This window comes from Theropithecus gelada, chromosome 11 (assembly GCF_003255815.1).
Source record: "Theropithecus gelada isolate Dixy chromosome 11, Tgel_1.0, whole genome shotgun sequence".
Classification (NCBI taxonomy): Eukaryota; Metazoa; Chordata; class Mammalia; order Primates; family Cercopithecidae; genus Theropithecus; species Theropithecus gelada.
The window spans coordinates 103545451-103561335 of record NC_037679.1 but is presented as its reverse complement, the minus strand read 5'-3'; the positions used below and the strand labels follow the sequence as shown (position 1 = coordinate 103561335).

Genomic DNA, 15885 nt, shown 5'->3' with positions numbered 1-15885 from the left:
GATGGTGTGTGCCTATAGTCCCAGCTACTTGGGAGGCTGAGGCAGGGGGATCACTTGAGCCCAAGAGTTCAAGGCTATAGGGAGCTATGATCACACCACTGTACCACAGCCAGGACAACAAAATGAGGCTGTGTCTCTTAAACAATACACACACACACACACACACACACACACACACACACACACACAGAGTTATTGATTGGATAGGATGAGGGCAATGAATTTCTTGAATTGTTTTTTTCTGAAACATGACTAAAAACACTATAACCTAGTTTGGTGATTTGTAGGTAAAGTAGGATTTTTAAAATCACTTTTCTATATAATTGTGATGAAAAGTACTGAGGAATGAAATTGGCTTTGATTGGATTAAGTATCTGCTTTCTAACCAAAACATAGTCTAGTAGTTTTAACTCAGTTATTTATTCCATGTGTCATAATGCCCCAAATAACCAGGCCACTGCTACTGGCATTAAGGGTTGCCAGCGCCATGTGGAATAATATACAAATGCAAGGTGAAAGGAATTTCTGCACCATTTAAATTTTTTTCTCTCTCTTAAAGCAGAGCAAAATTTTTGCATCTAGTAAATGAATGTTATGAGAACTTAATTTTGAGAAAAAGCAATTTGATTCATAAAAACAGAATTTTGCTCCATTTCTTTGTCTTTTCTAATGCCAGGAGCCAGTCTGCTTATGATTGATATCAGGTTGTTAGCATGAGAAATAAAAAATTATAGAGTAAGGAGCGTAGGCCGGGCGCGGTGGCTCAAGCCTGTAATCCCAGCACTTTGGGAGGCCGAGACGGGCGGATCACGCGGTCAGGAGATCGAGACCATCCTGGCTGGCACGGTGAAACCCCGTCTCTACTAAAAAATACAAAAAACTAGCCGGGCGAGGTGGCGGCGCCTGTAGTCCCAGCTACTCGGGAGGCTGAGGCAGGAGAATGGCGTGAACCCGGGAGGCGGAGCTTGCAGTGAGCTGAGATCCGGCCACTGCACTCCAGCCCGGGTGGCAGAGCGAGACTCCGTCTCAAAAAAAAAAAAAAAAAAAAAAAAGTTATTGGCCGGGCGTGGTGGCTCAAGCCTGTAATCCCAGCAGTTTGGGAGGCCGAGACGGGCGGATCACAAGGTCAGGAGATCAAGACCATCCTGGCTAACCCGGTGAAACCCCGTCTCTACTAAAAAATACAAAAAACTAGCCGGGCATGGTGGCGGCGCCTGTAGTCCCAGTTACTCGGAAGGCTGAAGCAGAAGAATGGTGTAAACCCGGGAGGCGGAGCTTGCAGTGAGCCGAGATCCGGCCACTGCATTCCAGCCTGGGCGACAGAGCAAGACTCCGTCTCAAAAAAAAAAAAAAAGTTATTAAAATGATTTATTCAGGAAAAGTTCACTAGTGCATCGAGTCATTAGGTGGAAGGTTGAGAAAAGGTGAACTCTACACACAGGGAGACTAAGCTGTCACTGCCTTGACGCACTGGTTAATCTTAGCCTCTTTAAAAGTGAGAAAACCAAGGACCAGGCACAGTGGCTTATGCCTGTAATCCCAGCACTTTGGGAGGCCAAGGCGGGTGGGTCACTTGAGGCCAGGAGTTTGAGACCAGCTTGGCCCACATGGTGAAACCCCTTCTCTACTAAAAATACAAAAATTAGCCAGGCGTGGTGTTGCACGTCTATAATCCCAGCTACTTGGGAGGCCGAAGCACCAGAATGACTTGAACCCGAGAGGTGGAGGTTGCAGTGAGCCAACACTGCACCATTGCACTCCAGCCTGGGCAACAGAGTGAGACCCTGTCTCAGGAAAAAAAAAAAAGGGTAGAAAACCAGACATTATATTATATGCTCTCAGATGTGAGGCAATGTCAGTTACACAACACCATTAATAATTATTTTTACCTAAAAATGAAAATTGAATACATTCAAGTCTGTAAAGCTAATATTCAGTATCAGCACAAACAAAAAGCAAGAGATATAGAGAAACAAGTTGAATTTTATCATGAAGAAGCAAACATACAATCCAGAATGTGAATCATTGTATGGAATAATGGATTTCCTTTAAAAAAAAATCACTGGCATTCAAAAAGGGTACATTGGAGGAGGCAAGAGGCTTTTCTCTAGATTAGTAGGGGATGAAAGGATCTAACAAATAAGTACAGAGTATGGGCACTTTTGTATTTTGATTCAAATAAAGTAGCTGTAAAAAATAAACTTTGATACGAATGGGGAAATTTGAATATGGACTATATTGATATCGAGAAATTAGTTAATTTTGTTACAATTTACATTGTTGAGAAGTGCTCTTTTTTGGAGATGCATAAGGAAGCATGTATAAGGGTGTAATGACGTGATGTGTGGAATTTTAAATGATGGCAAAACGTATAATGTACATAGGAATAAAATATATACACATCTTTCATGGAGGAAAATATAACGCTTTGTTAGAAGCCTTTTAAGGAGACCTAAAGAAATAGATAAACACACTGACAAGTTTTCAATTTAACAGTAATGCAAAAGTGATACACATTCAGTAAAACCATACTTTGAATTTTGATCTTTTTCTGTGGTATGTAGTATGATACTGTCTTGTGATGCTGGGCAGTGGCAGTGAGCCACAGATCCCAGTTAGTCACACAACCAGAGAGTAAACAACTGATATTTTCCAGATTAGGTGTTTTAAATGCATTTTGGACTTAGGATATTTTCAACTTATGGTGGGTTTATTGGGATATAGCCAATGGTAAGTTGAGGAGCATCTGTAGTATGTTAAAGAATTGAAAGATCCAAAAGCATGAATTTTTTCCCAAACTGATATTGCTTCAGTGTAATTGGAATGAAAATCCCAGAGGCTGCTGTTGGGTTTTTTGTTGCTGTGGTTGGTTGGTTGGTTTGGTTGGTTGGTTTGGTGGAACTTGACTGGCTAGTTCTGAAATTTCTATGAGAAGCGTAAAGCGCCAAGAATAGTCAAGACAGGTTTGAAGAAGAAAAAGGTAGGGAGCCTTGCCTTACTAATTACTTCTTGTAAAGGTATAGTAATTAAGGTGGTATAGATCTGGCACAGAAATATACAAACATAGCCACAAAACAGGTACACATGTATATAGAAACTTTGTACATGCCAGAAGTGGCAATGCATGTAAATATTCCTGGGAAAATTCATTCTGAATACTTATAAAAAAAGAAATTTTATTCTTATCTTATACCAGACCCCTCAAAATAGAAGTATGTTCTTACCTCATAATATATACAACATTGGTTTCAGATGGATTAATGACTACAACGTGAAAGACAAAGTTAACGTCGTTTTAGGGGAATATCTTTATGAACTTGGGATGGACAAGATTTTGTGGAAATGTCACAAAGTTGTATATTATAAAGGGGAAGATTGATACATTTGAAACAAGTAAAAATTTTAAGCTGGACATGGTGACTCATGTCTGTAATCCCAGCACTCGGAGGTGGAAGCCAGTGGATTGCTTGAGTCCAGGAGTTCAAGACCAGCATAGGCAACATAGTGAAACCTCGTGTCTACTAAAAATTAGTGGGGTGTGGTGGCACGTGCCTGTAATTCCAGCTATTCAGGAGGCTGAGGTGGGAGAATCACCTGAGCCTGGGAGGTCAAGGCTGCAGTGAGCTGAGATTGTGCCACTGCACACTAGCCTTAGCGACTGAGTGAGATCCCATCTCACAAAAAAAAAAAAAAAAAAAATGGAATTCTATCAATGAAAAGATGTAAAGATATCATAGACTAGAAGAAAATACTTATATAACATATAACGGACGGATAAAGTATTGTTATCTGTAATGTATAAAGAATACCTACAAGTCGTTAAGAAAAAGATACCTTAATTTTAAAAATGTACAAAAGACACAAATAGCTATTTCACAAAAGTGGAAACGGGAATGACCAAAAACTGTATGATAAGATATTCAGCCAAGGTGGTTAAATGCATTTGACATGCATTTTAAAACTATAATGAGGTACTATTTTTTTTTTTTGTACCCGATTGGAAACATTTAGAAAGTACCATGTGTTAATGGATGTGAAGAGGTATAATGGCCACTGTTAAGCACAGCTAGGAAGAGTATAAATTAATATAGCTTCTTAGAAAATAAAATAAGGTGTACCTACTGTGTTTCCTAGCAATTTAGTTCCTAGGTCTATACCTTAGAGATCTCCTTGCCCAGGTAAATCAGAGTACACCTAGCAGCATTATTTAAAATAGCAAGAAAATGGAAATAACCCGATTGTGATCTTCAGGGGAGTGGATTAAAATAATTGCCATGTATTATTTCACACCTCAGTGAAAGTGAAGAGGATTAAAAGATACATTACACTCTGAATGGTCTAAGTCTCGAAACCTATTGAAAGGGAATAATACTGAATATCATTCTGTACTAAAAAGAAAAAGGAATAAGTATTTATCTTTATAAAGCTCAAACACATGTAAGCTATAAATGAACAGCTCATATATATATATGTAGCAAAACAATAATAAAAGCAAGGGGATTTTAAACATAAATGTCGAGATATAGGTTGTTCTTATTAATGGAGGATAGACCAATAGTAGAGAGAGGCACAACAGGGAGCTTCAGAAGTGAATATAATGTTCCATTTCTTAAGCTAGGTTTCTAGATTTTTATGTCGTTATTTTCATCTACATCTACATTATATACAGTGTATTGCATGTTTGAAATGTTTAATAATGGTAACATTAGAGTTGTTTTACAAAACTTTCTTTTTCTATCAGCCATTCTAACATTTCCGTACATCGATGTCAGGAGACTGCTTCCCTGTTTCCAAAATCTCTGACTTGGTTTCTTTTTAGTCATTTCAGATTATCCCATGCCTTTCTTTTGTTTTATGATTTCATTGTTCTTCATAGAGTACATGCTGAAATACATGTTCTTTATGGGAAAACTTATTTTTGAAAACAAATGTGCTACCATTGACAGTAAAGAATTTGGAATTGTGGAAAAATTTTACAGTATATATTTATTTGTTGGTTTTCAACGACTCCTTATTGTCACTGGTGTAAGTCTCTAAACAAACATATTGTTTCTGTGCATGCATATGCAAAGCTTGATTCTTCTCCTTCTGTCATTAGGCAAGTGAAAGACCAGAATAAGAAGGTAGCAAATCTGAAGCACAAGGAACAGGTGGAAAAAAAGAAGAGTGCACAAATGCTGGAGGAGGCTCGGCGACGGGAGGACAACCTCAACGACAGCTCTCAGCAGCTCCAGGTTAGAACACAAGGAGAACCGGAAAGGATGGGGTGAAGAGATTTGATCCATAATCGCATGTTGTTTTCCTCTTCATCTTTATCCTCCTCTTTTTTTTCTTTCTAACCCTGCTTGCTGCCTTCCTCTCAGACCAACTGTTTAGCAATGAAGGAATGGCTTTAAATAGAAAATGCAAGTTTTATTCCACAGCTTTATGAGGACACCTCAGCATAGGAGAAAGTTCATCTTGCTTCAAGCTGATGACACGTAATTGGTAAGTTCAATGACAGTTTAATGAGTGGGTTATATTAGGCTTCAGGGTTGTCAGTGTACTTCTCTGCCAGTTCCGTCCATTACAATGGATTGCTAATCTTAGTTTGTGTCTTTCTTCCTTTTTTCCATTCTTCCTCTTTTCCTTCTAACCTCCCTCTATCTTTCCTTCCTTTCCTCTTTTTAAATATTCAATTTAGCAAGAATATTTTACAGTCATACAGAATGTGACATATAAACTGTATTTTTTCACTTCAGTGGAGTGATCATTGATGCCTAAACCTGATTATTCACAGATTAAGTAAACCAGGCTCAATAACAGCAGTAGCAGCTACCGTATCATAAGTGCCAGTTAGGTCCTCAGTATTTGAAAGTAGGCTCTGGTCATTGGTTTTGTTCTAACCTTCACGGTAATCCAAGTGGAGCAGGTGGTATTGTATACATTTTGCACCGGGGAAAATAGATTGAGAGACATTGCGTTACGTACATAAACGCACACAACTTCCGAATGGCTCAGCCATGATTTTAACTGGGACTCCCTGAATCTGTGGACTGTCCTCTTTGTCTTGATCATAATGCTTCAGAATGAAGGTTTAGATTATAGGGAAGAATACCGTAAACGCGCTGGAGTCTCTGAAACTCATGCTGAGTCTAAGCCACTGCCAGATGGTTTTTCTCTAGTTAACAGTTTCTGATTGGGTCTGATACTGTGTATGTGCCACAATTACAATCTTTACTGGAGAGATTCGGAGGAGTTACTACGCAGAAGCCATTTTGAAGCTTTATAACAAATTGATTTAACATGTGAAGAAGAGTCTACTTTTTACTTATTTTTCTCATTCCTCTTTTATGTAACTTTTACTGATTATATTTATAGAAAAAGTCTAAAATTTCCTCAAATGCACCAAATTTTGAAAAAAGCAGCACGCCAGTTTTGCTCATCCTTGCCAATAAGTTAATATTGGCAGTTTTCTCCTCTTTCTGTTATTCCTCCTTTTTTTTGTTAACAAAATACAAATCTGATGAGTGGAAAATATTTCATTTTGTGTTAATTTACATTTCTCTGATTACCAGTGACATTGTTTTTTCAAGTGTTGAATTTTCTTTTGTTTGTTAATGTAATTTAAATCTCTCTTCCATTGTTAGCTTTTCCTCCCATAAATGTTCTGCTTAGTTCATCCCCATTTTGAGAGTATGTGTTTACACATAAATACTTGTAAGTTGTTCTGTGCTTTCGTATTTTTACCTTTACTTTTTAATTCATTTTATGGTATTTGTGTGGTGAGGATATTTTTTCTTTATTGCTAACAACTTCACTAGAATGTTTATAGGGAATTATTTCATTGCTCACAAACTTGAATTGATGTCTTTATATTTTATGAAATTGATGATTAGTCTGTTTCTAGGATTTCAGTTTAACCTTCGTTCTTGAACTATGGCCACATTGTTGTTTAATTGTAGAAAATATTTATTTTATGATAAGGCAAGCCCCTCTTTATGTTAATGCCTTAACTGTTTCATTATCTTCCCCCTCTCATCATCTAATGTTTTCTGTTAGCAATCTGTCTTTATGAACCAAAAATACTCTTCTAATCTTCTGTCAGTTGTTTTAACACCAAAGGTGCTTTCATATGTAATCTCTTATTTCCTTTTTATATAAACTAAAAGATAAATAAGATAGATTATATTATTTGTATTTTACATATAAGGAAAACTAATTTAGAGTGGATGACTGACTTCCCCAAATTGTCTAAGTAAATGATAAGTATCAAAGTTACGAAAAAGATAACTGATGGCCATGTGCAAGTTACACAGAGATGTAATTCATTCAAATACTGTGAAAAGAGCACTGGACTACAAGTTAGGATACTTAGGATCTGATCTCAATTCTTTTACTAACTACTCAGTTACTTAAGTATATTTCTGTTTATTTATTTATTTACTTATTTTACAGACAGTCTCACTCTGTCACCTAGGCTGGAGGGCAGTTGTGTGATCCTCGTGTCTCAGCCTGCCGAGTAGCTGGGACTGCAGACCTGTAATTTTTAAATTTTTTGTAGAGACCAGGTCTCACTATGTTGCCTTAGGCTGTTCTCCAACTCCTGGCTCCACACAAACCTCCTGCGTCAGCCTCCCAAAGTGCTAGGATTATAGACATGAGCCACTGTGCCTGGCCCCGTTAATCATATTTAGAGATCACAATCTGGGTATTAGGGGTACTCCCTACCACTGGATTGTCATTTACAACAACATAATTAAGAAATACAGCCGGGCATTGTGGCTTATGCTAATCCTAGCGACTCGGGAGGTGAGGGACGGAGGATCACTTGAGACTAGGAGTTCAAGACCAACCTGAGCAACATAGTGAGACCCTGTCTCTAAAAAAATTTAAGAAATTAGCCTGGCAGGATGGTGTACCTGTACGGTCCCAGCTACTTTAGAGGCTGAGGCTGGAGAATTGCTTTATCCGAGGAGTTCAGGGTTGCAGTGAGCTATGATTGTGCCACTGTACTCCAGCATATGTGACAGGACAAAACCCTGTCTCTGAAATAAATTAAACAAAAATAAAAGAAGTTAGGAATTCTTGGAGAAATTACTCATTCCAGGATTAGAGCAAGAAATGTACGGGATAAACCTAAATTAGTAGTTCTCAAACGTGTGTGCATTGGAGTTCCATGGAGGGCTGTTACAGATTGCTGTCTCCTATCCCTAGGGGTTTTGATTCAGTAAGTTTGGGGAAAGCCCCGGGAATTTGCATTTCTAATAAGTTCCTGGGTGACGATAACATTCCTGGACGAGGAACCACATTTTGAAAAATCACTGCCCTATAGCATCATGTGATACGAAAAATTGAGAACCTGTCAAAGACTGCTGGGGTCATGTAAGGATGGACACAGGAGCAAGAATGAAGGGGCTTTCATTGGCCTAGGACAGACAGCTGGAGCATAAGAAAGACTGATGAGTAAGTTGTTTAAAACAAAGTATTTTTAAATCTGGCAACTTCATGATGAGACTCTAAAAGTACTTTGGAGATTGCTGGGGCACCAGTGCCCTAACACTGGGATTTGCTTTTTAAAATTCCAGTGGTAGTAGGGGAAGCGTTGGCCATTTTTTGATAGGTTAGTGAAGCTGAGTGACGGTGACATGGGGTTTATGATATTATCTTCCCTATACTTTTGCATGTTTGAAATTGTCCCTAATAAAATGCTGAAAAAGAAAGATATCACTTAACCACTTGAAACTTTCATATCTCTAAAATGAGTCTTAAGAGAGATAAGACTTCACTCCTTAGACTTTAGTGTGCCTTTCAGTTCTGAACTAGCTTTTTAACCATATTTACATAGCCCTGGAATGGAGCCTTTGACTCTGGCTTCATTTCTTAGCCAAACTCCTTATTTGTGTTTTCCCTTTACTTGAGAAATATTTCCTATATTTTCCAAGTAACTTCTTTTTTCATATCTTTGCTTGAATTTCATGGAGTTGGTTTCTTCTGGTTTTAAACTGAAGGTCATATACCTTGGCTTTTGTTTAAAAATTATAACTTTTAATTAACGTACTAGAAAAATAATCCATAATATTTATTGTTTACATCCCGCTACATTTTCTTTTAAACTTTAATTTTACTTACTTGTAATACTAATACATATATACACTCTTTTGTATTTTGCTTTTTAAAAACTTTTTATCGTTTAAGCATTTCCGTGAGTTACATGTTTTATATTGATGCTTGTAGTTACTATTCTCAGCTGACTCCAGAGTTCAGTAGCTTTACACACGTTCCTCTTTTTCTGGACATTACCTAATTTTCTGTTTTCACCGAGCAAATTTGTACAGATGAATTGTACCCAATTTGGTGATTTCCGTTGGTGATTTCTCAGAGCAAACTTAAAGTATATGAAGTGTTGTAGCTTTTCTTAAATTTCTGTTACCAAAGATGAGCTAATTTAGAGAACCCGCAGCAGTTTGCAGGCATTCTGTTTTCCCCGTAGCCACTTCGGTTCTATTTAATTTTCTGCTCGTTTTACACATATATAATGGCGCCTTCAAGTTGTCATATTTCATTTCTTCAGTGACACTGTCCGTTTTTCACATGTAATGATTTATTATCTGAAATTTCCGTGTCACATTTTAATTACATTTGCTACCTATCATGAAGATCTTTGCATATCACCTACTTTGGATTGCTGTGTTATAAATGACATTGAGGAATGATGATTGTTGCGTATTTTTTCTCTTTCAGTCATCTTTCTTTTGAAATTTATTAGATTGTGTTGTTTAAACCTCTTTTCAAAAAAAATCTTTTAAATTGCTTACCTTGTCCTTTCTAGGCTGTTTTTTCACTTAATCTCCCATTTGCAACACAGTTAAACTTATTAGTTTCTTTGAGTTCTTTAGCTGTGTGTATGTGTTTGTTTCTTGTAAGTATTCATTGCTTTAGTGCATGTGGAGTTTATTTTATATATCTTATAAAACATAAATTTAAAGTACTCTTTCTTTACCCTGATACCCAGTTCTCCTGGTAGCACTTAGTAAATAGTTATTCTTTAAAAAATTTTTTTAAATCTACTTAATCATATGCTAGATAATCACATAGAAGTTTCCATTTCATTCTAGATTCATTGTTTTGTCTTTAATCCAATTGTTTTTTTTTTTAAACGGAGTCTCTTTTGCCCTGTCCCCAAGCCTGGAGTGCAGTGGTGTGATCTCAGCTCGCTGCAACCTTCACCTCCTGGGTTCAAGTGATTCTTCTGCCTCAGCCTCCCAAGAAGCTGGGATTACACACCTGGCTAATTTTTTTGTATTTTTAGTAGAGATGGGGTTTCACCATGTTGACCAGGCTGGTCTTGAACTCCTGACCTCAGGTCATCCACCGACTTTGGCCTCCCAAAGTGCTGGGATTACAGGCGTGGGCCCAGCCTTTCTGCATTTCTTTTGCACTTTGTTTACAAAGTCAGTAGGTCATCTTCAACATCATTAACTTTATCTCCAAACTTTTTTTCTAGGTAAATTTACCAGTTTTTTCAACAAGCTTTGAAATATCATTTGAGTCTCTTTAGTTTGTTAAAATAACTTAAAGAATATTATCACTTGTAATTTATTCAGTCATCTGCAGCCAGGAACTAAATTCATTCCTTTTTTTATTCCTATCTATGTTTATTATTTATCATGTTAAAGATTTAAGGAATATAAAATATTTTCTAAAGAAAGCTAATATCCAGATTACAACCAAATTATTAAAGATTTCTGGTAAATCATAGAGAAGAGTAAATGAAACTTCAAGGCATAAAATAGTTGAAAAAAGTATTAGCAAATGCTCTTTATTGTATTTGCCTATAAAATAATGTTTCTCCGGATGAAAACTGAGACAAATTCCTTACAGAGCTCCTGTCTCTAAAGGTTGTGAGCATTAATGAGATGACACATGTAAAAGCTTCTATAAGAGCAAATGTTAACAGGACTGGACTAGGGAGTAGTAACATAACAGGTACAGTGGGCCCTCCATACCCATAGGTTCTGCATTTTTGGACTCAGCCAATGGTGGATTGACAATATTATGGAAAAAACCACCAATAAAACAGAATAATAAAACAATAAAAAATAAACAAAATAATATACCAGCTGTTTACATAGTGTTTACACTGTATTGGGTATGAGAAGAAATCAAGAGATTTAAATTATATGCGAAGATGTGCATAGATTATCTGCAAATACGATAACATTTTATATCAGGGACTTGAGCATCTGTGGATTTTTATATTCCAGGGGAGTTTTAGAACCAATCCCCAGAAGATACTGAGGTGCTACTGTAGGGATGTAATGAAACGTGAGAGATTCTAGAATTTTCCTATAAAAGGAGGCATTCACTTCATTAGGAGGGAACTTTTAATTTTTCCAGTAGGATTTTGTGAGAAATTTGCCTCATGTTACTTCATTTCGAGCAGTGGTTCTCAATTAAGGCTCAATTTTGGCCCTAAGGAGTATTTGGCACTGTCTGGGGACGTTTGCAACTTGAGAGGCGCTGCTGTCACCTAGTGAGCAGCGTGCTGGGACGCTGCTAAATATCCTGTAGTTCGCTGCGCTGTCACCTAGTGAGCAGCGTGCTGGGACGCTGCTAAATATCCGGTAGTTCGCTGCGCTGTCACCTCGTGAGCAGCGTGCTGGGATGCTGCTAAATATCCGGTAGTTCGCTGCGCTGTCACCTAGTGAGCAGCGTGCTGGGATGCTGCTAAATATCCTGTAGTTCGCTGCGCTGTCACCTAGTGAGCAGAGTGCTGGGATGCTGCTAAATATCCTGTAGTTCGCTGGATAGCCCCCACAGCAAAGAGTTATTCGGCCCACACTGCAAATAGTGCTGAGTTTGAAACCACATTTAGAAACACTTTGAACACCAGTTCTTTATCCAGAGTGTTACTGTGGATGAAGTTTTCATGATTAGCTTTGGAAACCTAATACGTATGGCCATATTTATATTTTTTTCTATGTAGAGCTAAGACCAGTGCTATTAAGTTAAAACTCTGTAGTGGCAGTGCCACAGTACCAAATAATATTGCCCCGGTACATAGTTTTCTGGTACCGTACGCTAATGTGATGTGAAATAACGCTAGGAGCGTTGTAGTGAGTGAGTAATTTACATAACATACACATTAACATCATTCTCAGGCACATAATTCCAGATTGAAGTTAGCATACCATGTGATTCAAGTATTCTGTATTACTGTGAAAGAAGACTTGGTGCTCTAGAACTATTTAATATTTGTCACACCAAAGTTGTAATCGAATGACTTTGGTTATATTTGGTGTGTCATAGAATAGTAGAATAGCAATTAATTCTGTCTTCTTCTTTTAAACATTTTTATCACAGTGTTTTGTGTTTTAAATTTCTGGCTATTTAGGTGATCTGTTGATGTTTTCATGAAATAGGAGAAGTAAAGGGAAACATTACTACCTTATTTCTGTTTTTTGAAGGAATTATTTTAGTATTTCTATCTTAAGTATAATAATTCTGGGATTAAAATATTTATTAAGTGTTTTATACTTAATGGTTGTTGGTTTATTTTATTTTATTTTATTTTTCTTTTTAGAGAGGTTCTTGCTCTGTCACCCAGGAAGGAATGCAGTGGTGTGATCTCAGCTCACTGCAGCCTCTTTCTACCAGGTTCAAGTGATTCTCATGCCTCAGCCACCCGAGTAGCTGGGATTCCAGGCATGTGCCACTATGCCTGGCTAATTTTGTGTGTTTTTATTAGAGATGGGGTTTCACCATGTTGACCAGGCTGGTCCTGGCATCATGTGATCTGCCTGCCTCGGCCACCAGAAGTGCTGGGATTACAGGCATGAGCCAGCACACCTGGCCCTGTACTTAATGTGTTTGTTTGTTTTGAGACGGAGTCTCGCTCTGTCGCCCAGGCTGGGGTGCAGTGGCGCGATCTTGGCTCACTGCAAGCTCCGCCTCTGGGTTCACGCCATTCTCCTGCCTCAGCCTCCCGAATAGCTGGGACTACAGGCACCCACCACCACACCCGGCTAATTTTTTGTATTTTTAGTAGAGACGGGGTTTCACCGTGTTAGCCAGGATGGTCTCGATCTCCTGACCTCATGGTCCGCCTGCCTTGTGTATTTTGTACTTCAATAAATGGAATTATATTTATTCTTTTTCACTTCTTTTGTTGATTATGATTTGTGAGATTCATTTGTATTAGTTATATGTATCATCCACACCTTTATTGTCCTTGTACTGTGTTTTTTATTTAATTCAGAATTCCACATTTATATTGAAAGTCTTCTGAAAAGACAACTTGATTTCTTTTCAATTTTCCATTCTTTGAATACTTCAGATGGTACCAAGAGTAATTCCTTTTGACAGAAAGTGAGTTTGGAAGTAAGTGGTTACTTTGCTGTTTGTTTGTTTTTGGTTCAACACATTAATCATGTTCTGATTAGATTAAACACTGTCTTACATGTGCAATGAAAATGATACCTAAAAAATTGAGAGAATCTGAGGATCCCAGAGATTCTAAACACCTTTTTGTCATTTATCATGGCCTTCGATGGGAATACTCTTCCTTATGATGTCACATTGCCACTGAGTTGTATCCTATTTGTACCTTTGTGTTTTGGACAGTTAGTTACTGTGAATTGTAGTAACTTATTTCACAGTTTTTGGTCTCAAAAGCCTCTTTACATTTAAATATTTTTAAAGTTCCCAAAGTGATTTTTTTTTTCTTTTTTTAAATAGAGACTGAGTCTTACTGTGTTGCCCAGGCTGGTCTCGAACTCCTGGCCTCAAGTGATCTCCCACCTTTGCCTCCCAGGATGCTGGGATGATAGGCATGAGCCACTGCACCAGGCCTCAAAGTGATTTTTTTATATGGGTTATATATGATATACATGTGTAGATCTTTAGAGGCAGCTATCCCATGTCTAGATTTATATGCGTATACATGTCCAAAAATATAAAAATACATATATACAAGGTGACTTACAACATTATTCCTAATTGCAAAATTTTGAAAACCTAATTGCCTATAGGTAGGAGAGTGCTTAAATTCATCGTGGTGAATCTACACAAAAGAGACTGGCAGTTTTAAAAAAGAAATGAAATGTGTGAGCAAAAAAAGATAGTATTTTAATCATAGAATAAAATATATATCCATGTTTATATGCTGATATAAACAAGTAATCAAATACATAAATAAATGGCATATGGACAGACGGCTCTTTCTCATAGAAGAATTTCAATTAACAAGTATAGATGGGAATAAACCAAAAGAAAATCACCATGAGACAAACTGATGGTTGTGAAAATTAGTGTGTGAAAGTTTGAGGTTAAACATGACTTTCATAGTCTCAAAATGTTTTCCCCAAGGTGTTTGTTTATTTTAACAGAAGACTGTAACGTTTCAGTGAAGAAACCTACCAGGCCACCTTAACAAAGTGTTTAGAGTTAACATTACCAGTAATACAGAGACATGAACCTCCGGAACGAACCCCTTGATACAAGGCACTGAGAGGGACACAGTATCATTTCTGTGTTATTCTCTCTGAAAATGCGTAACCTCATTCCAATAATGAGAACATGCCACACAGACGCAAATTCTGGGACATTTTACAAAATAACTGAGCAGTACACTTTAAATATGTCAAGATGATGAAAGACAAGGAAAGACTGAGCAGTTACAGATGGATTTGAGGGGAAATGTCAGCTAAATGAATTGTGGGATCTTGGACTAAAGCAGATTTCAGGAAAGGAAACAGAGAATTGTCTGGGTATAGTGGTGCGTACCTGTAGTCCCGGCTACTGGGAGGCTGAAGAGGGAGAATCACTTGAGTCCAGGAGTTTGAGGTTGCAGTGAGCCCTGTTTGGACCACTGCACTTCAGCCTACAGGACAGAGTGAGACCCTAAGAAAAAAAAAAAAATCCAGAAAGAAAGGACATTGGTGGAAAAACAATGAAAGTAAGGTTCGCAGGTTGGTAAATAGCATTGAACCAATGTTAATTTCCTAGTTTTGATCATTTTACTATAGTTTTGTAAGCTGTTAACATTACAGGAGCCTGAATAAGGAGTAGATGGGCACTGTTCTGTTTTTGCGGCTTTTCTGTATGTCTGTAATTCGTTCAGAATAAAAGTTTTATTTAAAAAATGTATTGACACTCTGTTTCTCAGCATTTTTAATCACCCACTTCACTTTGCCATCCCTTTGAAATAAGTACGCTTTTGAATTTAAAGATGGCTTACTACCAAAATTAACGTTACAGGGTAGTTAGCTCAGGCATTTTTCCTGAACTTAGGGATGCAGATATTATGTTCTCATATTGTTGACTTCCTAAAACCATAGTTTAATTAAGAATGTAGCTGATCAGGCCGGGCACGGTGGCTCATATCTGTAATCCCAGCACTTTGGGAGGCCGAGGCTGGCGGATCACCTGAGGTTGGGAATTCAAGACCAGCCTGACCAACATGGGGAAACCCCGTCTCTACTAAAAATACAACATTAGCCGGACATGGTGGCACATGCCTGTAATCCCAGCTACTCGGGAGGCTGAGGCAGGAGAATTCCTTGAACCTGGGAGGTGGAGGTTGCAGTGAGCCGACATCATGCCACTGCACTGTAGCCTGGGCAACAAGAGCAAAACTCCATCTCAAAAAAGGAAAAATAAAAAAGATGTAGCTAATCAAGTTGATCATTCTAAAGATTTGACTCAAATCCTCAAGCCATGATGATGTAATATGGCTATTATCAGTAGAGTTACACCTAGGCCTAGAGATGAACCTTGACCTGTCTGTATCCTTCAAGTATAGGTTTAATTTTACTCATTTTTAGACATACTTGAGATGTCTTTCATTTTTTCAATATAAATGTATTGAATGCTGTCTAAGCACTGTTGCTAATCTTTGGTTAT

General features: G+C 37.7%; 1 protein-coding gene across 6 annotated transcripts in view; it reads left to right on the top strand.

The window, feature by feature from the left end:
* ERC1 (ELKS/RAB6-interacting/CAST family member 1) overlaps positions 1 to 15885 on the top strand; it is a 502036-nt gene that overhangs the window by 193747 nt on the left and 292404 nt on the right. For all 6 annotated transcript variants that reach the window (XM_025401992.1, XM_025401990.1, XM_025401993.1 and 3 more), the window contains one exon: positions 5099 to 5234. In XM_025401992.1, coding sequence (XP_025257777.1) covers positions 5099 to 5234 — 136 coding nt within the window. The remainder of the gene's footprint in view (positions 1 to 5098; positions 5235 to 15885) is intronic.